The sequence below is a fragment of the Anser anser genome, assembly GCF_964211835.1.
Source record: "Anser anser genome assembly, chromosome: 5".
Taxonomy (NCBI): Eukaryota; Metazoa; Chordata; class Aves; order Anseriformes; family Anatidae; genus Anser; species Anser anser.
Window position 1 is genome coordinate 29,572,991 of NC_139725.1, and position 27,083 is coordinate 29,600,073.

The 27,083-nt window shown below is 41.8% G+C and overlaps 2 protein-coding genes across 9 annotated transcripts in view; both read right to left on the reverse strand.

Annotated features, from left to right (window-relative positions):
* Positions 1 to 2,014: 2,014 nt before the first annotated feature.
* On the reverse strand, positions 2,015 to 17,775 carry LOC310899851 (serine/arginine-rich splicing factor 5-like). 2 transcript variants are annotated; one of them, XM_083836800.1, is made up of 8 exons: positions 17,617 to 17,775; positions 15,726 to 15,864; positions 12,143 to 12,213; positions 11,472 to 11,558; positions 9,110 to 9,182; positions 5,313 to 5,386; positions 4,499 to 4,609; positions 2,015 to 3,541 (listed from the first exon to the last, which is right to left on the reverse strand). In XM_083836800.1, exons 2-8 carry the CDS (start codon positions 15,849 to 15,851, stop codon positions 3,244 to 3,246), a joined length of 840 nt encoding a protein of 279 aa, XP_083692926.1. In that variant the 5' UTR covers positions 15,852 to 15,864; positions 17,617 to 17,775; the 3' UTR covers positions 2,015 to 3,243. The 2 variants fall into 2 exon arrangements, with proteins under 2 accessions (XP_083692926.1, XP_083692925.1); XM_083836799.1 differs by lacking the exon at positions 17,617 to 17,775 and adding an exon at positions 16,914 to 17,237.
* Positions 17,776 to 24,615: 6,840 nt separating this feature from the next.
* ACTN1 (actinin alpha 1) overlaps positions 24,616 to 27,083 on the reverse strand; it is an 87,132-nt gene continuing 84,664 nt past the window's right edge. For all 7 annotated transcript variants that reach the window (XM_083836798.1, XM_083836797.1, XM_083836796.1 and 4 more), the window contains one exon: positions 24,616 to 25,511. In XM_083836798.1, coding sequence (XP_083692924.1) covers positions 25,353 to 25,511 — 159 coding nt within the window. In that variant the 3' untranslated portion in view covers positions 24,616 to 25,352. The remainder of the gene's footprint in view (positions 25,512 to 27,083) is intronic.

Below are 27,083 nucleotides of genomic sequence, written 5' to 3' on the forward strand. Positions count from 1 at the left end.
GCTTATGGAGGATCAGATGAGCATCAGAGCTGGCACAAGACAACGGGCAGGAGCAGGGACAGCAGTTCCTCTTCCCAGCAGTGAGCAGCTAGATCATCTTCGCCATATTGTTCAACTGCACCCGCAAGGTATAGGTGGAACCCTTACATCTGAAATAAATTTAACATTTGCACTGTCTTATGTCACCTCCATTTACTGAGGAGAAATTTACAAAAACTGCTCTTCAAGGCCCAGGCTAGGAGGATAAAGGCAGGAGTAATGACAGGTTTACTTGTTCTCATGTAAAGTGTCAGACGTTAGAACATACTGCCTGTAAAAGCTGTGACTTCAGTACATTAAAGGAGTTCATTTATGGTTATTTTAAAGCTGGGCTTTCATTCCTGTGCCCTGTAGTGTTGGAACTAAGGCACCTGGTAAAGGTAAGTAATTTGTTCCAATGCAAATCTAAAAGTGTTCTATTTTAAAAATAATCTGGCTTCTGAAATACAATAGTTCAGCCAAGTCTCATACTATACCATGTTCCCTGATGAGTCTGCCAAGTTTATTTCTTCTAATCAAGATGCCTACCTGAATCACAGACACTACTCACAGAAACACAGGTAGTGTTTCTTTAGACCTTTTGCTCTTCTGCAGAGTACCAAATACTTTTAAGTGAAGCAAACAAGTATGCACATTCCCGAATCTGTTTATTGTAAGATCACATGCACAAGGAAACTTCTAAATTTGAACCACTGTCATCAGTACTAAAGGTCTTGTTTCCTTCTAAGGTGTATCTTTACAGTCTTTGACACTGAAGCTGCCACCTCTCAAAACTGAAACTCCCTCTGTCCCTTTTTTCTTCACTGCTTCTTTCTACTCTAGTCCATCTTTCCTCTCAGGACTTTTCTATACTTGCTGACCTCAGGCTATTTTATTCAGGCTGCGGAACTTTTTTTTAAAACTTTCTCCACCAATTCAGATGCCCTAAAACTAAAAATTCTGGACTGGGTTTTTTTTCTCCAAGTTGAGGTCTGATATGACCAATTTACAGTGGCACAATGAGTCATCCTTCATCAAAGTTATTAAGTGTAAAATGAGCTACAGTTTTGTACATGTCAAGTAATGTCTCAACTTTAAACACAACTAAAAAACGTAGCTTGCATTTCTGCAACTACCTACCTTTCTTTCCCCACCTGTGTTTGCCACTTCTGAGTAAATCAAGAGAAAATTATGCAAGGGGAATAACATCGTACAATAAAGAATCAAAAGTGAATAGTAACATTCACAAGCTCTGTATTTATGCTATTTGCAAGGTAAGCATGTTGTAGCCAGGAGCACTCAAGGTCTCCAGTACTGCACTTGCCAATCTCAAAGGTTCTAGGCAAGAAGTGGACACTTTGGAAGGTTTTTGGTAACATCACAAATTTACCAAAGCAAGCAACACTGACACTCAGCAAAACTGAGCAAATCCCAGCTTTCCCAATGTAGTCACTTCTAGCAAGATTCCTTTGCAAAGTGATTCCTATTTGTTCCTTCTGTTTTGCTGAAGTAAAAATTCAGGTAACATCAAGCCAAGCATGCAAACACGATTAGCAGAAACTTCCTCTAGTAATGGTGTCTGTCTTGGTGCTTTAGATTAACAGAAGTAGTGTAGGCAATGTAAGAGTTCCTGGAACTGTATTTCAAATGTTCCAAATGGTTTTACTTACATGAAAATTCCAGTATCGACATTTGGCTGTTGGTTCTTCTGTCAAACTGGGGACAAGAAGGTCAGTAACACAAATAGTTCTGCAAGGACAGCAGAGAGACTATTATTTGTGATCAGGTCTCTGAAACACCAATGGCCACGACAGGAAAATCCTACCCAGTCATCCTTTCAGACAGGATCTGATTACTTACATCACAACTGGTTTCTAGTTTACATTTTGCTTGCTTTCACAAGGGTACACCTTCAAGTAAGTTTCCTTGCGATCATGTTTGCAAGACTGTACGAAGTGAACAACACCACGTAACACTAGTACACAACACTGCAAGGTAAGCCAGAAAAAGGTTTTATTTTTATTAGGATTGGTACATTTAAACACATGTAAGACTGAGTTTAATTTACATGTATTTTTCCAAAAATGTTTCCCTTCTTTAACAATCCAGAAGTTAAAAAAATCTTATTCCAAATTATAAGAACAAACAGTATTTGCAGTGGAAATTTCTATTAATCAAAACAACTGTGCATTCAGGGGATTTAAAGAAATTATCCTCTTTACCCTTTAACATGATTTACTTTTCTTGTTACAACTGACTACACTTTTCCTGGGAATTTTTGCTGCTGTCCTTTACTAAAACAACCTTCCTTTCCGTCAAGACTATTTCTAGTCATACACACAATATTCAGTATCATACATCTGGGTATGAAAGCTATGCCACTTTTATAAACATTAAAAACATGGACATGCATATTGACATTTCTGTGCAGTTTTATGGAGTCACCTGTCAAATAAGGCCTCTACATACAATAACACATACTAGTGAATTACTGGAAAATTAGTATAATGGATTCCCAATAATCCTGACATCTGAATGGTAAGACTCATTTTAACAGGAAAATCCAGCATTCCTTACTGGGTAACATTGTATTCTTTCACTAACCAAATGAACAATATTCAACTGGCCAACATGTATTCCTGAAAGTCTGTTGCAAATTAAGCTTATTATCAAGGTCATTTAAAGCTGGAACTTAAACAGCCTGTTAAGCCAAGCAATGGGGGAAAAAAGTGAACTCTAAACTAAATTCAGCTGGTCCATTCATACTCACACAGAAAAGTAGCCACAGAACTTTAAGGAATAAAATCTATACTTCTCGTTCTCGGACTTAATACCAAGGACAAAAGATAACGTAGTATTTTGGAAGTCAAAGGCCTTGAAGGTGGAGGGGAATTTGGGGGCAGGAGAGGGAGAAAGCAGCGTATTGTCTCATCCCATTACCTCAGCATTATGTGTACATATTATATCTATGATAGAAATGTTTACTAATAGCAGGAAAAAAATAACAAAAAAAGACTTCCCACTCCAGACTTCACTGAAAGGAGAAAGCCGACAGCCCCTCCTCACAGAGACGGCCTATTTGATGACAGGCACTTTGGCAATGTAAAAGGAGGTCACCCTTTCATCATGTTAACTCTTCCCCTCCCAGTTCTCATGTGTAATTCATCTCAAGTCTTCAAGAAACTTGAATCAAATTAAACGTATTAATACATCTCTAAGAGCAGGTTAACTACGGCTATGAGCAGAGCTCGACCTAGAACGAGATTTTCTTTTAGAAGAAGAGGGAGATGGGGAAGAAGCTAGCAGGCTGGAGCGGTGGCTCTTCTGGGAATAGCTCTTTTTAGGTGTACGGCTGCGAGAGCGAGACCGGGATCGGGACCGGGATCGCGAGCGAGACCTGGACCTAGACCTGGATCTGGACCTTGATCTTGACCTAGACCTGGACCGGCTGTATGATCTGGAAGATCCGGTAGACTTGGATTTGCTGCGAGATCTTGAGTAACTCCTTGATCGAGATCTGCTTCTAAAGAAACACAATTAAAAGCTGTAGTCCCGTTTCCTACTTTATGTAACTGCTCTGTGTACACAGCGCTTCCAGCTGAACATCTGAACGCAGTAAGCACAGCATTCAGTTATTTCAGAGAGCTGCTCTTTCTGTTAGTTCTATAAAATAACACCTTAGGCCAAGGATACCAGGAACTGCTAGCCTTAACATTCTCTGCTAGCTTGACAAAATAAGAACCACCTAAGAAAAGGAAAAGGCCTTTCCCATTTTCTGCCTCCTTCCTCTCCTTCCTCCCAATCTCTCAGAGCAAACAATTTTTAGCCATTTATCAAGAAAAGCACAAAAATGAAAATTCATACCTGTAGTCTTCGGTCTCTCTAGAAACGCCCATGCGAATTAGTTAGGGTTTTTTCAAGATGCTAAAAATGGCTCTGGCACATACCACCACTACACTTCAAGGCTCAAGAGTTTAACACAATCTCTAGTTATACAACCCTTTTTCATGGAAAGAAATAGATTTATTTTTAAGAGACTTAATGAGAGAGCTGCAGCTAACCTGCTTTTATGACTAAGTGGCAGAACTGCTTTGGGAATAATGCGAGGAAGCTAATTTTTCTTTTATTCTCATGAAAAAGTTGGCTTTCACAATAATCTGAGAGGCATTTCACAGGGCTGTGAAATGCATGGTTTCCCAATAAATTAAAAGGAATTTAATATCAAAATTCATAGCTTATAATCCTTTTAAATATAAATTGTTGTTTTATTTTAAAAATTTCTCCTTAACTCTCATCCTAACGCATTCTATTCACTCTATTTTCAGCAAGTCAGATCTTACCTAACCTGTTTATACTGCTAGAAAGTGCTTCTTTGCTGTGATATTTAGCTTGGGACCAAAGAATTAGATAATAAAATTTTGGGGTTAATACTACCCAAATCCACACCCTCAGCAGAATTTTATCAAGTCAGCTGACATACCTATGCCTTCTGTGATCTTCAATCAGTTTAATTCTGCGTCCATTCAGCTCAGTGCCATCCAATTTTTCCAGCGCACTCTTCATATCACTGTAAGATGCAAATTCCACAACCCTATACACCATCAGGAAAGACAAAAAAAAAAAAATCAGAAACTGAGAAAGCAAGGAGAACAAGTTCAAACCTTTTAAAATCTGTTGATTCACAGCTTGATGTTTTATCATCTCAAAGCTAATTTTTAACTTGATGGCAGGAAAATATGACCCTAACAGGCCTAGCCATACATAAGCCTTTCATATCTTCTTAAACATTACTGAAACTTTCATCTGCAATGAGGTGATAAAAATCCAGGAAGCTACACAAACCTGCACCAACTGGGGAAATGTTAACAGTGAATAAATAATCCCCTCTTTGGTTTTTCATCTCTTTTCCTTGGTTATGTTCATTTCCCATGACTTTGCCTGCTGAACCAGTGCAAAGTAGCTACAGACAGGCGATATTTTGGCCTCAGAAATCAGAATTAGATCATAAATGGCTATACATAAATAACTCCTAAGTTAAAGACTAAGAAAACAACTGTTGACTTTCCTCCCTTCTGTTTTGACGTTGTTTTCATTGTGGAGGACAGACGAGTTCAATACCCCTTCTGAACTCCTACTTACTGACAGGTTTATTTATTATTTTAAATTGGAGAAATTTCAGCCAAGCTAAGCCAGACCATATAGCTATGTTTCATTTATTTTTATATTACAGGAATAATAATCTCGCCTTAATGGTTTTCATTATCACACAGATTTATATACAAACATGAACTTACCCTTCATTCCTGTTGTTTCTGTGTGCATCCACATAGGTGACCTCCCCTGCCTTTCTCATGACATCTTTCAAGTCCTGCAGTAAAAGTCAACATTTTAGCCTTAAACACAACACAAAAAAGTCAGCTAGCAGTAGACAACATCCCCCTAGAACTCTCTCCACTAAAACTGCATAATGCTTTTTTCCCCCCCTCTATATATACCTACAATTTAGAAAAATCAGTTTCATCAGTTTCTGAAACTCAGCCTATCTAATAGCAGCTACATATAGAAAGAACCCCTCACTTAACGACATTGAATAAAATAATGCTTTGCAAATGATCCTGCATCACAAAATAGCTGTTAAGGAAACAGTAAAAAAATTAAAATACCAACATATGCATTGATATCAGAACTAATCAGATGAAAAGCAACATAGTATTAAATGCAAATTTTAATACTATGAGGATTAATGTCCCAGGTAACTGACAATCCAGTATACTTAGACAAATTCGTTCTATACGCTCTCCTCCCCAGCTTCACAACAAAACTAAAGGCAAATAAGTTTAATTAGCATATCATAAATAATTTTATAAGAGCATTTTTTCTTAGATTTCAACTAGTTATTCTGTCACACTACAGCATCATGTCAATAGACATCCCTGCGTTTAACTTAATAGAGGCTAAACACACACGCACTATGAAATTACTTGCTCCACAGTAGCATAAAGTACAAGAAAAACAATGTGAAATTGAAAACAATGTTCACTAAACAACTGAATATTTGCAGAAGTTAAACCACTACTTTTTACCAAACTGTATCTGGTATTTTATAGTCCCAGACTACTTACCGCAGCACGCCACAAGTGGCAGATGATATAAGAAGGTACCTTAAGCAAAGAGTTGCTTGTCCAATACCTAGCTGGCCAAGAGGAACTCTCTTACATGAGAAAGGCAGTGATGGCTCATAGCAATTTGCTTCACCGAGGTACCAGAGGCCCTGAAAGCACTGGACATAGTCTCCAGAAGTGGCTAAAGAACCCGAGGATGATCTGTGCTAGCCAATCGAGATCAAACCCAGGCAAACCAAGATCTAGATTGCCAAAAAACAGGAGTGTCACAGGAACCAAAAGGAAAATTCAGAACAGGCCAAACTCTAGAATTTCAGCCACTAGAAACCCCCAAATCTTTGGTTCTTTCTCCTCCACACAAGAAAAATGAGGGTTAACCAAATCAAGGTTGTTAGAAGAGGTTCAAAATGCACTTGGTTAGAAATATGCTTAAGGAAGAAAAGACTACCAAACAAAAAGCCAAGAAAAACTTTATAACATTTGCCACTGGATATAAGAAGGCTTAGTTTTATCTAATATCCTAATTAGAATTCTATAGTTTAATTTTAAAAACTGGCACATGCAAACTAGTAGATTATTCCCCTTGTTTCACGTGTGCTTAACACAAAGAAACTTAATTGTAACAGCAAATGAAAAATGGGCCTGCACCATCATTAGAAGTAATATTTCAATCTCAGAATGTTAAACCCAATTTAGAAGTTAAGAACAAAATTTTGGCTCTGCTTAAGTCAATGAAAACTTAACCAGACCAGGACTAGTAAATCAAGAGAAAGTTAAAAATATTAAACTACGTCATTATTTTCTAATTTAAAAAATTTTAGTTTTTAAAACTGAGGCCCCCTTGCCAGACAGTACGCCGACTCCTAAAGATTATCACGAAATATAATTCAAAATAGTAACATCAACATAATTAAGATGCCAACGTTATTATTCAAGAGACTAAGTGTGCAAGATAAGTAGAATTTGGGGAACGTTTTAAAGTTATCTAGTTTGTTTTTTTGTTTGTTAAACCCAAGTCAAATTTTATTCTCTAACTTTACTGTTCTGATTCACCTTAAACAGCACAAGGATACCCTGTTGTCCTTGGCATCAAAAGACAACAAGGTGCAAGACAACTGTAAACAGGCAAAGCACGTATTAAAAGTTAGACCTTCAAGTAACACAGAGCCAGTTTTCCCAACTGTTTGGAAATTCACAGACACTGAAGAACTAGTAAGTGGCTGGAAAGCTCTGAACATGCAGAAATGCATTTACTAAAATAAGAAGAATTCTGACAAAATTGTCTAACACTTAGGTATGAAATTATCTATTAACAATATCATCAATGGTTCAAAGAAGCTGATCTGAAAAGAAATATTATAATTTTATTCATTTATCTTTTTAATATCTCAACACAGTAACTCTTAAAGGAGACAGAAGTTCTCAAAGCATGGGGATCTGCACACACCAAAGATGAAAAGACGCACGCAAGTTTTAAAGCAAGGTTCCGTATCAGTTGTGGCTGCCAGAAGCTCGAGGATTAGAAAGAAGTAATAATGCCACTATTGTTAATATATTAGCTATTAGAATCCGTTGTGTAAGTAGCATAGTTAAAAGAAGTTAAAACAGTATCAGTATCAAAGCAGGACAGCTTCAAAACTAAATGAGGCTTGCATATGGATTTTAGCTTCAAGTGACCATCTCTTTAGGCAGGTATCAAGAAGTAAAGTCTCTTATTGTAACTTATTATACATATAAAACAGTCATTAAAACACGTAACTAGAATCCTAAAGATTCATCACCATGAAATCTATATTGGGTGGGGCTTCAGTCTAAAACAGTAAGACGCGTAAAGCCATTATAAATATTCACAAGTAAAAGAAAGTTTCAGAAATGTTCATTTTTTCCCCCAAGTTATGAATTTAACACTGAACAGCATTGTAAGATTCAATCTCTTTAACACTCTGTTCTAGCTTACTTCTCTGGTACCTACTGTTGTTTCCAAATACTGTTTTTTGTTTGTTTGTTTTTGTTTGTTTTTTTAATGATCTCTTCCAATACATAACTGTATAGCATACCCAGAAGTGATTTAGATGAAATCCACTAACTCATTACATCAACTCAGAATTTGTTTTTCCGGTTTTTCGGAAATTAACACAATCACACAATTGGGAACTTTTTGAACCCACCACACAGAAGATGAACAATCCTAATTCTTCTATTTATCTGCACCCAAGCTCTTATGAGACACATCAGTGGAGCTCCAGGCAAGCAAAACAGCCTCAAGTGGACTTCGCTGCAAGACCAAGTCTTTGAATATTCAACAAAAACTAAACGTTCTATATAGACTGTACACTACACAGAACAAGTGAAGAAACTGATTATGTGTTTATTCTGTTTAAAAGACAGCTAGAAAATTTGGAAAACATTAGCACGAGGCAAGAAAAAAAACAGAAAAGTGGTAAGAAATCTTCAGAAGATGATTTATTTCATCATTAGAAGATGAAAGGGTTCTTTTTTAGTACCTACAGTAAGCATGCTTTCTTAAGACTTCCTTTATTAACGATGCATTACGACTTCTCAGTCATGCATAAGTATTTTGTAAAATGTAAGAAAAGACCATAAATTTCAATCAAACCAAAAGCACGCTTATTGTACTACAAAAGGATGACATGGTTTGAATAGATGTCATTCTTCAGTAATTTAGAAACAATCTAGAGTTGTTCCACGTTTTATCAGTTGGTAAACACAAGTAAGCAAGAATCAGTTCCCAACTACAAAATCTATTTACAGAACTATTTGCACAGCTGTGAAACCAAATAATTCTTTAACTGTTTGAATGCTAATTGTTAGCAATCACTGACTTTTTTGCCTATTTTTTATTTGCATCAAATATTTATGATGGCTTTAATACAAAATTAGGTTGACAGCTGTTTACCTACAGGGCAGAAAAATGAAGTGTAAAAAAAAAAGAAAAGATGGTAACTCACCTGCCAGCTGATACGGGACGAAAGGTTTTCAACTATGATCCTGTGTTCAGTACGAACAGGAGGTCCATACCGGCTAGAAGAGTTCAGAGGGGAAAAAAAAAAATCTCCAGTGTAAGGAATTTAGAACATAAGAAATTTAATGTTTTCTGTAGTTTGCTGCAAGATTTGAGTCAAGTATTTTCCTTATTGCTGGACTGCAGATTTGATTCTCCCTAGTCAAAAACATACCTAAGAGTCCGCTACAAGAGAACAGTTGTAAAAAGGGGAATAAAGAAGATTTTGATGATGAACATTATGCCAATGCAGTCAATACAGCTGCCATTTTTCTAGATACACTGAAACAAGTGCCTAATAGAATAAAAAAACTTCAAAAATAATTAGTTTAATTTCATCACTTAACAGGCTTGGCTCACACATAGGGGTTTGGAGGATATTCATCTTAAGTGCAATATTTTATTTTTATTTTTTAGTTAGTAGGATAAATTCAGCTTCAACTCAGCAATTTGAGGCATAATTTAATGGCATCTTAATTCATGCTTCTAAATGCCAAATCACTTGTCAGTATTTATACATGACCTATATTCAATGTTCTTGTGGGTAGAAATATTCTTATTTTAGTAAAAAGAGATCTAGATAACTGGTTACCTTGAAATAACCGAAGCAGTTTACAGTTCCTGAATGAAAGCGGATTTTTTTTTCCCCTTAACCAAAGATTAAAGACCATCTCAAAAATGAAAATGTGGCTTAAAAATATTCATACAGAAAAGAACAGTAAGACATCCGGAAAAAATACTGCCCTTGCAGGCTATTTCTGATCCTAATCCTAGCCATTTGAATCCAAAGGGATCTGAGAACTATGGAAAAACATATGCCAGCCTTTTGATAAGTAATGCAGGATTCTAACAATGGCACTACTTTGTATTACTACAAAAAGACTCAAGAATTAAGAACACTGACCTCAGAGTAAATTATTCTTATCTTCTCCTCCCACAAAAACATAACCCTAAATTGTGCGTATTGATTTGTACACTGAAGCATAGGCAATTTCATTTCAGTGCATACCTCCAAGTGTCCCAATTTTTTTCAGAACATCCAGATCTTCAGAGCATTTAAACAGAGGTCCCAGAGTCCCAAAATTGGCAGGCTGAGTCTCATTTTTCCATTATTGCAAACCGAAGTCTCTTCCTGTCTGGCATCGGCAGTCTGACGTCATGAACATGACTACAACGTCAGACGCCCACGACCTCCAATCACACTTCCTACTTTAAAAGTCCACTTTTAGCCTGGACCTCGGATCAATTATACCGCATCAAGGTTACTGCCGCTAAAGAAAAAATAATCTAATTAGCATACTTGCATATGCAAATTAGATGTTCCAGACACTGGTTCGTAACTGGCTGCAATTCTGTCTTTGAAAGAAATGCAGAGGTTTACGTCAGTTAAATCTTCCTCTTTCTTCAAACTGCTACTCTGTGTAGGCCACAGCTATAAATGTTTTTACAGAGTGAATTATTTTAAGCATAGATAGGTAGACATAAAGTACAGAGATCTAAATGTGCTTATTTGGTGGAATATATGCAAAGCTGCAGAACTTCACAAAATTCACTGCAACGTGGCGCAAGATTCACCACTGGCTCAATTCACTGAAAGTAAACACGGCCACAAATACTGTAGGTCCACTACAGGTATTCCAGAAGAGCTATATCCTGCTTTTCAGATTTCATTGTTGAACAGAGGCTCTCCTTCAGAAGGCACCTGTCCAGTCAGCAAAGCTGGTATTTAAATGCTTCTGCATGTGGTGGTATCTTGTCCCCTAGCCCTGCTTCTGAAATACAGTTCCTTTTGCGCACTGCGACGAAGTAAGCGTTTTGATAACCATACAGCTGGAAATGTGAAAGCTTGGTTAGATAGTAAATACCTTGGAGAACTATTATTCCACAACGCTTCTACTTAGCTTGTAAGCTCAGTTTAATGACAGAAACCTCAGCAGAGAAGCTCTGGCATTTCCCTTGATTTAGCGTTAAGAACAGCCAACCCAACTGCAGCATTAATCCTTCACACCGCTTACACAACAGTAGGAAGCGAGACCAATGCAGTGCCTATAACAAGGAGGGGAGCATTTCAAAAGGTGTTTGTGAATCTCTGCGAGCCAGTTAAACTGCTTTAAAGACCACATTCTCCTCAGCCAAAAGAGGTAAATAACGGTAATGGACCTCCAAGGTTTGAGAACGTAAAACCTCTGCTGTGAAGCTCCGCAAGGAAAACAGAGCTGGATCCCTAGCTCCAAGCATGGGAAGAAAGCAATAGTACAGTACAGTTCTTCAGTCACTCTGCTTGAGGAAACAGAGTCCAGACCACCTACCTAGATCCGCTCGTCGACTGGTAATAACTGAACCGTTGCGGGAATCTGCCCCTTCCTCTTCGGGCTCGAGCATGCTCAATTGTAACCCTTATGCAACAAAACAAGCGAAGAAAAAAAGTAAGTATTTGAGAGTGACTGAAATCTTTCGCAACTGGAACCACATGTGCACAAACAAGAAGCATCTTGCCCTTACAAGCAATACTTTATAATACAGTCACTGGCATTTCTTAAAGAGGCAGAACAATGGTGTTCTCCTGCCTCGCTCATCTCCCTCAAGACTTTCATGAAAATTGTCACGGGTCTGTAATTGGTTTAGCAAATGTAATTGAAACAGAGCCCAAAATTAATCACAGAGTGAAAAAGATACCAAAAGGAGTAACAGCAACCTAATAACCTAAAACCAATTTCCACAATCTAAACGAAAATGACTGTAACATGCAATCACTACTGACCATCGTGTTGCAAACTGAAGGGCAACACCCCAAATGATGAAAGGTTATCATCAACTTATTTTCTGAAGTCAACATATCCAAATAAATCTCTTCAGATAAAGTTACGGAAGGTGTAACACATCACAGAGCCATGACAAACAGGTGTCAGCACAAGCTAACGTGCCACATCTAGATGCAAGACACTCTTGCTGACCTTAAAGGAAAATGTATCAAGCTCACCTTTCATCACACAACTCTTTACCATTTAGTTCATAAATTGCATCATCAGCATCCCTGTGGTCTTCGAACTCCTACAAAAGAAATGGGAATATAGAATTACTTTCCCTCATAGAATATTCAAATGCTAGAAAACACGCTTTCTTTATAAATTTTCAATTTCTGCAGCAAGTAGCAGCCAGAACTTCGAACAAGGGAGTCGACTCCTGGCACATTAATGACTGAAAAGCCAGGATCATTCCTTCTACCCGCACTCTGCACACTCCTTTTGCCTCCCTTGGCTATTTCAGTATAATTATTTGGGGAATCTACGTAAAATAAATTAAATGACTTGGATTATTACAGAAATATCTAAAATATCTTTTGGGGGAGGGGTGGGAGGATCATTGCAAGGTATACAGTTTAAAACGCAGCCCTACATGCAGGGAAATCCTATGTAACAGCTTGATCTGATCCAACTGCAATCAAAAGCAGGAGAGCAGCACGCTTCCAAAACCCTCCTAAGAATTCAATTTTTACTGAGTTGGCAAAGAAACAGCAAGACAGAAAAAAACCTTCTGATTTTTTTCTGAGCTAATTCAGCTCACTACTCTGGAAAAAAAGGTGCCTGTGTAAGACAAGCAAGAAAGATAAGCCCCTCTTTAGCACTGGCAACCTGTGGGTCCGGATCAGCTGTGATGTGCAATTCCATACACTGTTGCAATGGAATCTGCTGCTTCACTTTTGGCAGCAATGCTGCTTTAGTCAGCTTGAGTAGATCCTGCCCACTATCCAGCCCACTGGCTCTTGGCAAAGCTGTTTGTACAGCTCTGCAGGAAACTAGGTCAAGAAACCTATCCAGATGAAAAACAGCACACTTGCTGCAGGAGGTGGGGTGAAAAAGACAGTGTTATTTTTCAAATAGATCAGCTTCCCAGGTAGGCTTATCACGTGGCTGAACAACTGTGGTAACACCAAGTGAAGGCAAGGGGAGAAGAGGAAGAAAGCAAGCGTTGAGAACAGGCAGTTGGACAGGGAATGCTTAAACCAACAGCATTCTGTGGAAAAGAAAAACGTGGAAATGCAGCTTGAGAGCACTGAACAGAAAGAAAGAGCTTCAAGTGGAAGAAAGTGTTTTTATAACTGTAAACAGCTTTTCAGAAGCAAAACTGGCTTATTTCCGCCCCATCCCGCACCGAAATCTGCTTCACTACCAAACATCACACAACCCTGCACAATGACGCAGAAATTATCTGGGAAAACTTATTTAGACCCATCATTAACTACACTAAGGTGTGTAGTTAGCACCTACAACTCCCACTGATTCCAGCTGGTTTCTAAGACACTGAATGGCTGCAAGTCTATCTAGCTTCGCATACTAGCTCTTATGTTTGAAGAGATTCTGTATTGAAATCTACAGAATGTAAGTGAAAACAATTAGTTTCAAAGATCAAGCAATGATTCGGATCAAGCAGACTAAAACGCGCTTTTTTCTTTTACAACAATGTTAAACCAGAATCACTTTGGTTTTTAAAAGGTTTTATACAGATTTTAAATAACTGAAAACAAAGAGGGACTGACAGCCAGCCACGAGTGGAATACCTCAAGGGCTATTACTATTCAATGTTTTTATAAATGACCTGGATGGCAGGATTGAATGCACCCTCACCAATTGTGTGGATGACACCAAACTAGGAGGAGAAATAGATACACTAGAAGAAATAAAAAATTAAAAACACCATGCAGAGAGCGCATGATAGGCTGAATGATTACTCCAACAAAAACTACAAGTTTTAACACAGATAAATGTAAAGTCCTGCACGCGGGACAGAATAATCCCAGGAAGCAGTACAGGCTGGGGTCTGAGTGGAGCTCTGCTGAAAAGGACATGGGAATCCTCATGGAGAGTATGCCAGGTTTACGCCAGCAGTATGGCCTTGCAGCAACGAAAGCAAACCATGTCCTGGGCTGCACCTGTAGGAATACACCCAGCAGGCCAAGAGTCAGGATTATTCCACCCTGCTTGGTATTTGCTAGGCCACACATGGAACACTTTGTCCGCTTTCGGTCTCTCCAGCTCAAGACACACATTGAAAACCTGGAGCAGGACCAGCAGGGGGTCACCAAAGCTGATCAGAAGGTTGGGGAACTTAATAGATGATGAAAGGTTGAGAGTCGTGTTTGTTCAGCCTGGCGAAGGGAAGGCTCAAAGAGGATCTAGTCAGGGTCCTCCAAAACTTGAAACGCAGTTACAGAGATGATAGAAGTAGGTTCCTCACGTGGGTACACGGTGACAGGAGAAAAGGCAAGGGACACAAGCTACCTAGGCAACATTTCATTCAGAAAGAAGAAAAAAACTTCATAATGGCAACAACTAAATGTTTTTGACAGTTATGGGACAATTACTGAAGCTTATTGGTAAACTGTGAAAGGAAAATGCCACTACCTAGGAACTGGAGGAGGGAGGAAGGAAGGTTGGCTGACTCACGTACAGGAGCTCAACAGAAGCTTTCCTGAATGAGTCAACAGCCCTGCCCAAGAAGAGAAGAGAAATGCTCAGGGAAAGGCAATTGAGAAGTCGAACCAACTGGAAACGATGGACTAAATAAACTCCTGCTCAACTGCAGACCAGCCATTTACCTCCAGACTTCAAGAGGGAGGTATTTACCTACTGGCGGCAGCCAACAAGAAGTAGCTCACGCTGCAATCAGGAACTGGCATGTGTAGGAGTTAAGAAGTAATATTCATATGAAACTTAAGCAGGCAAAGCATGGTTTTTTTTTCTTCTTTTCTTCTTAGCTTCACACAAGCAAGACCATGGCAGAACAAATGGCATGTAAGCCCATTGCTGTGTAATGGCAGTAAAAACCCTTCCAGCTGGAATTTGGTGCTGCGGAATGGCCAGTTCTCAGGAGATAACAGCCAAGAAACAGGCTGATCCTCAGTCAGCCTGGGAAGCCGCAAAGAACTGGGTAACAGTTTAGGAACACGGAGGTCAAAAAGCAGTGGTAGGAAACTAAGATCCAGTGAACTGTGTTTTGTTTACCAGCCTGAGAAAAACGTATGCATTATGAACAAAGGACGACGGTGAATATGCCTAACTTCAGCTGCATGACAGTTTAAGCTGTGCTGTTTATATCCAACAGCAAGCACCTATTACACCTGTTGTCTTAGCCAATTACTTTGTTTTACGCCAGGACATAATTTAGAAATATGACCAAGCAGACTAGGATTGAGAGAGAAACTATAAAAACGTTTCTCTAGGTCAAGATTTGGTTGAGTTTTATAGTGTCTTAACAGGCTATTTATACTGTCTGCAGAACGAAGGGTTAAAATCTAAACGCCAAGGAAGACAACAATCAGGTTCAGGATGCATTTAACGTAGTTAGAATATTAACAAGATTTTGAGCAAGACCTTGCAGAAAACAAGGAAAAAGCTTAATGAGTGAAAGAAAACTAATCACATCATCTGTAAAGCAATCCGAAATGTACGTTAATATTTTCCATTTCCTACTGGAACTATTATTATCTCCAGCATTTGCCCTTCCTTGACTTCGGGCTACCAAGACTAGTAACTCCATGCAAGACAAAATAAGGTACTACTTACCACAAATCCAAATCCATTTTTTAGATGTATTTCTCGTATGCGTCCGTATCCTTTGAAGAATTTTTCCACATCCCGTTCCCGAGCACGTGAGCTTAAGTGACCAACAAAGACACGGCAGCCACTCATCTTAAGTCTGATGCTAAGAAAGAAAACACCATTGCTTATCAAACTGACTAATATAAAAGAGGGTGATTAAGATCACTTTTACATCTCAGAAAACTTGGTTAATTGGAATTTGTTTTTATTGTCCTCAAGGTATACACGTTAAAAACCTGACTCTTGTCTACAGCCAGGAAAGTGAGAAATTCCTGTCTTACTTTTAGCAGAACCTATACAGAACTCCCACCTTTGTTCTTTTTAGTCATGTAATTTAAAGACTCCTGCTATCTGAAATAATGGTTTTGTTAGCTGCTACACTAGCAAGGTTTTTGTGTCACAGAGCACAAAAAGAAACCCCACTCTATAAGCTCTAAGATGAATTTAAGAAGCTAACAGTAGCTAAAAATGTTAATCATTAGAATAACAACATAAAACAATCGCAAACGCTTGCTTTCGCCTGAAGGGACTACTCCAATAACAGTTACACTAGAATCCAAAAGACAAACTGTATTAATCAAGTCATTTTGGTTTGCACTAATTGTAAAATTCTGTTTGTTAATGAAAAAACAGTTATGGAAAGACAGTTTGTTGTCACGAGATTTCAACAAGGGCAAAAAAAAAAAAGGCTATTCCGGATATTCAGATTTTTAAAACTATTGATTGATTCAGGATACATAATTTCGGCTATTTTATGTAAGCCCCATTGTTTACCTTGACTACATCACTCTTTCAGGGGAAAAGCACCCCACATTCATAACCCCAGAGGTGACAACGTGCTTCCTTTTTAATATTGGCTTATTGATCTAAGTATTTAGTTTAAAACAAGATTATTTGTGTGCTATTTAGTTGTAAGTTCACGTAATTTAGAAAATTTTATGTTCCCGTGGCTAAAAAATGTTAATTATTTGGCTCACTCGGTAAGCTTGCTGTCACACAAAACACAAAGAATCCGAGCCCTGGGGAACAGCAATTCAACATGGCCTTGTGTGAGGACTGCAGGCTGCAGAGCACATCGAGTGCTCTTCCTACACTCCGGGCTGGCACTGGAAAGGCACTCTGGGTGCGGTATTTTGGATCAGCGAGATTTACCTTCCGTGTTAACGCCCGTTAGGTTTCTGTTGAGCAGCTTGTTCGCTTGGCTTGCTGTGCCATCGGAGAAGGGGCAGAATGTGGAAAGATGGGAGGTACAGGGCTTCTCGCGGGGAGGGGGGCGGCAGCGGGACGGCACCCACTTACATTACACTGAATTATCACGGAACCGCGGCCTGAGATGTCAGCTACCGGTGCGAAAAGGCCGCATTCCCTCCGCAAGGCCTACGCGGCCCTTTGTAGCCATCCCCTTTGTAGCCACCCCCTCCTCGGGGCTCCCGGCGGCGTTTTCACGCCCGCGCGTAGGCCCAGCCCCGAGGGCCGCCAGCGGCTCCCCCCGCCCCCCCGCAGCCAGCCGGGGGCGGCCGGCCGGCCTTACATAACCGCGCGTTACCGCACGGCGAGGCCCGGCCGCAGCCCGCATTTCGGGCCCTGCCCCAGCGGCACCGCGGGGCTGGGGATGGGGCCGGGCCCCGCCGCCTGGCGCAGAGCGGCCTCAGGCGGGGCAGGCCGCGGGGCTCCCGCCGGGCCGGGCCGGGCCGTGCCGGGCCGGGCCGGCCCCTCGCGGCCCCGCCATGCCGGGAGCCGCCCCCGGCCGCTGCCTCCATTACCGCGGCGCCCCGCGGCAGGCCCGGCCCGGCCCCGCAAAGCCGCCCGGAGCCCGCTCGCCGCCCTCGGCGCCCGCCCCGCCGCCGCCGCTCACCGTGGCTCGGGCGCTGCGTGCTGCGGGAAGGCGCTCTCGGCGGCGGCGGCGGCGATGGCTGCCTCGTTCCCGGAGAGACCCACAGCGCCGCGCGGCCCCGGCCGATGCTGCGCAACCGCCGACGCCCGACTCCAACTCCCAGCGTGCCGCGCGGCCGGCCCGCGGCCGCGCCCCGGCTCCCTGCGCCGCCGGGGGGGGCGGCGGTGCACGCTGGGACTTGTAGGCGCGGCGGCACGGTGAGGCCGCCGAGCAGGGACGTGGCAAAAGCGAGCGGGACGGGCGGGGGGCTCTGCCTGAGGGCTGCTCGCCTCATCCTGCCCGGCCCGAGGCCCGGCTGTTTTGGGCAATCTTTAGAGCACTGCTCTCTGTCGGGCCCTCTAACTAGTATTCTGGAGGATGGTGATGATCTGCAAACCCAGCCACCACAATACACAGAATCACCCCTGGAGCCCACCCGGTCCGAGCCCTGCTCAGGCAGGGCCACCCAGAGCAGGGTGCACAGGGCCACGTCCAAGGGACTCCAGCACCTCTCTGGGCAGCCTGTGCCAGCCTTTGACTGCCCTTAAGGCAAACTCTTCTCTCGTATTCGCATGAAATTTCACGTGTTTTTATTTTCAGTAGAAAAATCTGGCTCCCTCTCCTTCATCCCCTCTCATCAGGTATTTATACACGCACACTGAGCCTTCTCCTCAGGCTGATCAGTCCCAGCTCTCAGCCTTTCCTTATCGAGGAGATGCTCCAAGCCCTTCATCATCTTCATGGCCCCTCTCTTCAGTCTGCCCATGTCTTCTCTTGTACAGGGGAGCCCAGACCTGGACACAGCACCCCAGGTGTGGCCGCACCAGTGCTGGGGAGAGGGGAAGGATCACCTCCCTCGATATTCCACAAATGCTGTCTGATGCAGCCCACTGTGCTGCTAATGTTTGCTGCAAGGCAATTGATGTGAACCCTTTTGGTAAGAAAAAGGTGTACTCTCACAACAAACCTATCTGTTGCTAAAAAAGTGGGTGACTGTAGCTGGAACAAGTATGTCTTACAACTTCGACACAATGTTCAGTTGTAAGGCTGGTTTAATTCTTTATTTCTTAAGGCTGTCAAGGACAGTCAAAATGGCAGCCCTGTGACTCTATTCAAATTCTGTGCAGCTTGCAGAGCTGCAATATTACAGGAGTAGCATCAGAGCCTCTGTGGGTCTATGTTCTTGGATTGCTGCATAAGAAGCTCAGAAGCACGAAAAAGCTCCTTAGGTGGCAGTCTTGGAATGGTATGAGAGCAATAAGGATTTGAGTTACTGGCAATAATGAAGATAAGTCACACCGGAAGCCCAATTAAAGCATTTTTTGGTTTTATCCTGCATCACTGCAGTCTCTGGGATCATGTCAGCAGGGAAGAATGTGGCTGTGCGTCTGGAACGAAGCTCTGACTGCTCCGGCAGTGCCTGGGCCAGGCTGGACTCCTGCCTTGCCTTTCTTGGTTGCGGACACTGTGCACATGCAGTAGAAGGCATGAAATTCATCACTTGAAGAACCTGCAGTGTTGCTTCTAGCATGTGGGTAGTGTTTCTGGATGTTATCATGTGCAAAAACAACTCTCACAGTAGAGCTGCACGTCAGTTTCCTAGTTATTTTGGTGGTGCAAGAAGATTGGTCTCCGAAGCCTATTTGAAAGCCCATTGGGAACTATTAGTGTCGTGACTGCACACCTACAAATGAAAACAAACACTCAGCTGGAATCAGCATGCTTAAAAACATAATCTGCTTATTGCTATTTTTTTCTTGCTTCCCTGAAGAAGGCGTTTTATTTTCTCCATGGCAGAAAGCAGGATGGTGTGGTTCAGTGCCACAGATGAAAGATCTGCTCTATTCAACGAAGAAGCAGCAGGAGAGAAATTCTTCATTAAAGTGATGGTGGCAGTGTTTAAATGTACCTAAAAATAAAGAAGTCATAGAATGCTTTCTTAATTCTGCAGTTTAAAAGATGTTCTTGGGTTTAGGCAAATCTGCACAACCAAAGCCACAGGGTTCATACAAAAAGCAACAATAGCAATTAGGGAACTAGGGGGAATGGTCTGGGAAATGGTTCGAGATACTTGGAGGATGACTGTGGCACTTGGACTGGAATGCAACAGAGCTGGGTTCAGTTCCCTGCTCACCACTGACTTCCCCAAGGACCGCAGGCAAACAGCTTCTGGCTGGGGACACAACTGAGTTGTCTTCACCACAGCTCCGACCTCAGAGGTGCCAGCAGCCCCGATGGGCTCCAAGACCTCGAGTCAGGTCCCTGCAGAGGACACAGGAGCAGGTGGGCACCCGGTGACTGAAAATACCTGCGTGCTGAGTGAGGAGCTTCTGGGAAGCGGTAGTGAGAGATGTAGGTCTTTACGTCCCTGCACATACACCCCACCTGCAGCTGTGAAACCAGAGCCTTGTTTCATTGGGATCCACAGGCCAGGGTTGTCTCAGAGGAACCTGCTGGCATCTGTTTCTGTCAAGGACTGACAGGGACTCTTTTCTTGAGCCACCAAAAGATGTTTTTAGACCAACAGCTACTTTTTGTAAAATAGCTTATGTTGTTTAAGATCACCATTGCTCTGGAGGCTCAGGCCTGGTGTCTTCCTCAGCGTAGAGGTTCAGGCTCCCTTCCACCACAGAGTGCCCTGACCACGGCGCTGAGCAAGCCGCCTGGTGTGGGAGGCAGGCTCCTCTCACAGGGGCTGTGCCACCATGGGGCAGACAACCCAGGGGAGCGAGTGTAAGGGCCGACCTCGTGGGCAGGGTGCTGGGAGAGGAGCCCCAGTACCTGGGGCCCGCTCTGAGGCTCTACTCTGTGTTTTACCCTTTGACTGTTTCACACAAAATACCTAAAAAATTCCTCCAGCAGGGACTGAATTGCAGCAGTCCTCCTGCACATTGCCTGAACGACAAGGGTGCAGGGTTGTGCTTTCTGTCTTATTATTCTTTATTTCACTGACACACACAGCCAGGCTGGCGAGGTGCTCCCTGGCCCAGCCTGCGGGGTTTCTGGCTGGCTGGGCTGCAGTGCTGGGGGGTGCCGATCCCCTGAGGAGGGATGCAGCGTTGACCTTGTGTTACTCACCTTACATGGAGATAGTTTAGGCAATTAGGCCCTTGTGAAGCAAATGGGTGGCAAACCCACCTAGTGGCTTTGCAAAGAAAGCAGCAAAGAAGGCTTAGGTACCTACAGGAGTAGGGAAAGGGCTAGTGAAAGGCCTAGAGAAATACCTCCAGGTTTGGGCAGCAACTGAGTGGAAACTGGATTGCAGTTTTAAATACAGACTTCTCATTTCTTCCTTCTAGTGAGATCTAGCCCTTTTCCCCCATGTGCTTTTTTCATCTGCACAATAGAAATAACACTATTTTTCTTTCCCACAGCAGTGGTGAGAGGTCATGTTTTTTTCTTTCAGAGAGTAGGAGGGTAGGGGTCATTGAGGTATTGCTATGGCTTGAGGTCCTGATGGACATCTACCTCAAATGATATCTTGCTTGATGCTCACTAGGTTGTCAACTACCCACAGATAGCGAGAAGGTGTAAACAAAATTGCTAAGAAGAGAGAAGACAATAGTGCTGTTTCTACCAACGTTTTCATGCAGGTGTCTCCCAGAAGTATATGTCTGAGGACAAAACTGAGGAACTACTTCCTGACTGTTATGTGGTATCCAAAGAAATGGGAGGAATCCATTTCAGTATTTTGGTGGTGAGATAGATGCATAATCTATAGTAGCTGTAAATCCTCAGAATATAGAAAAGATTAGTTTTATTCTAGCATTTTGAGTGGGTTTAAGTTGTTGAGATTCCAGTCTGCCTAAACTAGCCACATAGGACATCCTTCCCTGTACAGGAGACAAGTCATCCAAGTCCATCTCTTGCAATGGCTGACTTCTCTACTGTCGCGCTGAGCGTGTTTCCTCAGTGCATGCTGGGGCATGCTCTGATTACCTGTTTGTCTCAGGGTATGCCCTATACTTTGCTAATCCAGGTTTATTGTGCTAAGACTTTCCCAGCAGCTTATGGCTAATGCAATGGATTTTAAGGTTTTATGTAGTAGCAACTCTTGTGGTAGCCAGAGTCACCTAGGCAATTTGATTAATTCAACAGGATTAAGCTTTCTTAGTATTTGGCTACCACATGAATAAATAAATAAATAAATAAATAAATAAATAAAAATATAAAAAAATGTGTTCTACCCAGAGATCTGTTGTGCAAGTAATACAGTACAAATAATTTTCTAGTTACGGTCTGAAAATCATACCTGTATTCTGGTTTCTTGAGGAAGCCATTTCAGTTTGAACTGTTCCTTCTCCCAGCCATTACAAACAGTCACCCTCTCCTTATTCCTTGCCCTCTCTGTTATTTTACTGATAAAACCAGCCAGTCTGATTCAGCTGTATGGATCTGCTGTGGATGTATGAATACTTCTTTGAAACTAAGTTCATTCAAGGTTGCAGAGCAGTTTCCTTTCATTGTCTTCTGAGACTCCTGGCTCCGCTCCTCTGTTCTGAAACCAGATGCTGGCAGCACTGAAGACATGCGATAGTCACAAGCTACATTTGAGAGGCTTTTTGAAACGTGGCTGACATTCTGGCAGGCAAGACAGCTCCATGTTTTCTGAGCACTAATGTGTTTTTGTCCCTGGGCTGTCAGACAGCCATGCAAGGGCAGGTACCGAGATCTCCGGAGCCAAAGATGGCAACAGCCATGAAATGAAAATGGTTAATTTCTGGGGAAACCATTATTTCAGTTTCTGTGCCTGAAAACAGTGAGTCAGCTAGACTGAAAAAACGAACAGATCCCTGAATGGGAGATGTGAGCTTGAGACGCATTGTCTGCTGCTTCTGCTCTTGGCAGGGGAAGGGGCAGTCACTGAACTGCAAACAGCTGCTTCCAGAGAGGAATTTAATCAAGGCTGATGTCAGGACTTGACTGAAAAGTGGCACATTAGCTGCAAGACCATGATCCTAACACAAAAAGCTGTTTTCAAATTTCAGCATGGTAACTGCCAGGGACTGTTAGGCCACATGAGTGCAGAATATGTCTTGTGCTGCATGCGAAGAAGGCTGATTTGCTGCAGCACCACCATGCCTCCTCAGGTGGTGTGGGGATGGGAGGCCTTTACCTGCAGCCCGGGGGTCAAAGACCAGGTCACATCAGCTCTAACTGGTTTGTCAGAGGCTATGCAGAAAAAATAACAATGCATGTGGCTAAAAGGTGTACCTGTGCTTTCTCCAGCCCTATTTCAAGATAACATGGGCCTTTTCTCAACAGTGGTCATTGAAACCCCGATGGTTATTCCCCTCACCCCCTGGTATTAGTGTTGTATTTTTTTTAAAGCACACATGAGGGAATTCATCACTCCATCTTCATGTGCACAAGCCACTCCTCAGAGAACCTCAATTTATTTGAAAGTGCCAATGTCCTTTCTAAGGACAGGGCAGCTACTGTGCAGGAGGAAAAAGGGTTATTAAAGCAAGGGCGGTGGGTACTCTGAGGCAAACTTCGATGTAGATTATCTGCTCATGCATAACTTCCTCCCCCCTGCTGTTTTAGTTTTAAAACATAACCTACGTTATGTACGTTAAAACATGGTAATGGACTCGGCACTCTGTACCTTTGAAGAGGACAGTCCCATGTGGAGCAACGTTGTAGAGACTTGGCTGAAAACAGGCCTACAGAGGAGCTTGCAAGTGGGTTAAATGCTGATGTAGCTGTAAGCCCGACGTTACTCACCACTGCTGTCGGCCCCTCTAGGGGCCTCAGTGTTAAGGATCGCAACTCAGCCTTGCACCCAAGGAAACAGCTTCAGCTGAACTCCAGCACTCATTAACCATGCAATTGTAGGTTAATTTTAAGCTATGTGAACTGTCTCAGCTTCAACTTTCGAAAACAAACTGTTGCCGCGTATAGTCTGGCCTTGCCTACACGTGAAGCTAAATGGCATTCACCTGCATACCCTCTGCCAACACGTTATCCGGCCTACAGGAGGAGAATGGGGGTCTCAGTGTCTCCTGGAAGAGGTGCAGTGGCAGACATTAGCATCCTCTCTCCCAAATACAGCATGCAGATGTTGTCAGGTTGGGATACCTCACAGCATACTGCTGTGGTTTTTATGGTGTGTCACACTCAAGGTCAGGAATGAACCCGAAAGCTGTACTGAACCCAAGTACAATTCTTTCCTCAGGACTTAGCTTTGCCCTAGAAAACAGAAGGCAATTCTGCTGAGAGCTGCAGGAGTTCATTGTGAATCTGTGAATGAATTCTCAGCTCCCGCAGGCTAGTCACTTCAAAATACAAACTGCCCTCAGGACTGGAGGCAGCTGCATGTGGTTATACCTAAAAAGCCCACTTGAAACACATCATGAAGCACTAATGAAGATTTTTGTCCTTAAGTCCATGTTTCCTAAAAAGTTGTGGGAGGGCAAGAAATGTATTTGTAACACGAGATGCCTGGAAAGGGATTAGCTGCTTCCCTTTGCTAATTTTCAGGTGCATGAATTTGCTTCTACTTTATGATTCATTAAAGGTCCTTAAAGAGATGTTTCGAAGGCTTGTTTCTTTTGAATGTCCGATACGAAGATGTTCTTGAGTGCTCTGGAAGAATTTACAATGTCAAAAGATGCGCTATTAAAAGCAGTGAGATATTGAATGCTGAGCATGGAACAGTGGAGGAACTGGTTCAAAATATGGTGCTTGTATAGCTCTAGTAACAAATTCTGTACTGTTTTTTGAAGGAATAATGAGGATATTGTTCCTAGAGGTGTGTGTAAGGGATGGTTAAAAATGGTATAAGTCTAACTGAAAGTGGTCAGAAATCTGTGAAATTTCCAACTTAATTCAACAAAAATGAAAAGGTTAAGGGAGAGGGAAGTTGACATTCAAAGGACTGTAATTTTGACGAAAAAACATTTTGGATTCTCTTCTTCATGCTTGTGGTTTCAATTAAAGAGGATTAAACATTTACTGTACAAATGAATAAAGTCTAGATTTGTTATCACAAGAAATTTTTAATATGGTTTGTGACAAGCAATATCAAAGTTATCAACTCTCAAGCTTCATGTTCTGAAACCAGACAACTCTCAGCAACAAAAAAAGTTGTGCACTGATAAACATAGGAGGCATATTGTATTTTTTAATTAAATATGAAAACATGAGCTGTGTACATTATTTTTTCCCTAGAAAACACAGCAATTTCAAAAGTTTATCATAAAATATTTTCATGAAATGAGTGAACCAGCAAACACATGCACTTGTGTGCCTTCCCCCCTCCAAAGATAAACGTGATAAAGAGACATACGCAAATGTAAAAGTTAACAGAACAAGTGGCGTTTTGTTGTTGTTTGGTTCTTTTTGGAAAGGATGGAATGTAACATTGTGCTCGACTTTCTATGTCACAACAAAAAATATTTGGTGTAATATTTTAACATTTTCATTTTAAGTTTCAATCTGGTGGAGAAAAATACCTTTTTTTCTATAATAAAATATGTCTGTTCTTTTTAAAACGTAACTTTTTTTGCACAAAATAATTTTGTAAACTGTCATTTCAAGGGCAAGGTAGGCGGTGTCATGTCAATGTCCTCCCCCCCACTTAAAAATGTGATCTGTTATCTGAAGCAAAACAGGGAAACACAAAAAAGAGCGGAGCAGAGGCTGCTTTGCAAAGAGAAAGAAGGGTGTGTTGGACGGGGGAGAGGGGAGGGAGCGTGTGGTGGGACAGAAAAAAGTTAAAGGTCACTTTCGCCATAGAGCGCTGTGGAGAAGGACATGTAGTCCAGGGCACCGGGTACAGCATCACGGCCATTGTAGGGTGCCATTCTAGCAATGCAGTATTCAGCCTGATCAGGAGGCAGTTCCCGCCGTAATTCGTCCACAGTGATGTAGTTCTGCAACGAGGACACAAGATAAGGCAAGCGTTATTTTCAGAAGACTGACCTTCCTCACGGGACAATCGCTCCCTGTCCCCCAAGGGCAGCAGATGACAGTCAGGGACAGACCACAGCTAGACTAGGACTGTACATCCATACACAGCGCTCTCTGGGCTTTGGAGGAAATGCAGTTGCTCTCCCTACAGTTTGGCCAAGAAAATGATTTTACAATGGACAGGAGGATTGTTTTTGCAGGAGAGATGCTGGCACACCTAAAGAAAAGACCTGGTGGTAGGTCAGGTAAATTGTTAGTGTGAAATTGCCCCTTTTCGTTGAAAGTGGAGGTCCTACTGAAGGCAAATGGAAGGAAGCAGAAGTTTAATTTGGATCCTGCTCTCACCGGCAGCAGTTCATGATGCCTGGGAACTGCTGTTCCCTCTCTTCAGACCACGGAAAGAAGCCATCCTCACTAGCACTGGTTGGTGGCACCGATGCAGGCAGCAGATAAGCCAACGCTTCCTATTGCTTTCACAGCTCTGCTGACAATCTTTGCCTTTCACAACATACATTTTTAATAGGCAAGTAAACCCTGTCTTACATAAAACTGACTTCTGGAAGCTCATTCAGCTGAGGTGAGGCTAGCTTGGCTTCTCTTCATGCAGCTGGTAACAGTAACTGCCTGTTTGCTAACCAACATGTTGTATTTAGCTAACTGACTCACTTGCAGTCTTCTGAAAAATGGCTCAGGTTTCAGAGAATCTCTCTCTCTTCTTTGACTTTCTCTACTCTTTTTCATGTCTTTTGGTTTCATGACTGGAATGAATAAAAGATTTTTCTTCATAATGAAATCCTGTCTGATTCATGTTGTAGTTACTGGAGCATATTAAACACTGAAAATTTTATTTGAAGTACTGTACAGAGTAGATGAGTTAGTAAATAATACTCTATGCCAAAAAACTTATTTATTCAGTGTTTTATCTTGTCACAATAAGCTGGAATTTTCAGGCCTTGAAAGTCAATAGAACTGGCTTTAGTCAGGTAGAATGCCTTAGACACATACGGGCGTCATGGGTTTCTACATTACAGGTTATGAAAAGATTATTAGCAAAACACAGAAAACAGTAGTGGATGAAAGGATAACTTATTACAACCTAAGAAATTTACTGTGAGATGAACAAAATCATTAGCAAATACAGAGAATCATTAATATTTGATATACTACTTATTTATGCAATTGTAGCAAAGATTAGTGGGGATTTTTATGTCAGAAAAATAAGAATATATATATTTCATATCAGCTGGCTCCACTGATGCAAATTTAGAAAATTAGTACTTTACATTCATTCTGTGAGTTTTCCTATTTTTGGCCAATTTCTGTGATCAAAAGATGCCCTTTTTAAATCACAGACCTTGCAGACGGAGCATATCTTCAATGAAAATCTAGTATTGATCATATAACAACAGTAGTGATATCTACAAAGATCACCTCAAGTTTACAGCTGTCAGTAATTAATAGTTTTTCAAGAATAATCAAGAACCATCTGTTGAATCTGTTCATACATTTTAAAATAACAAATTGCAGCTAAGCTC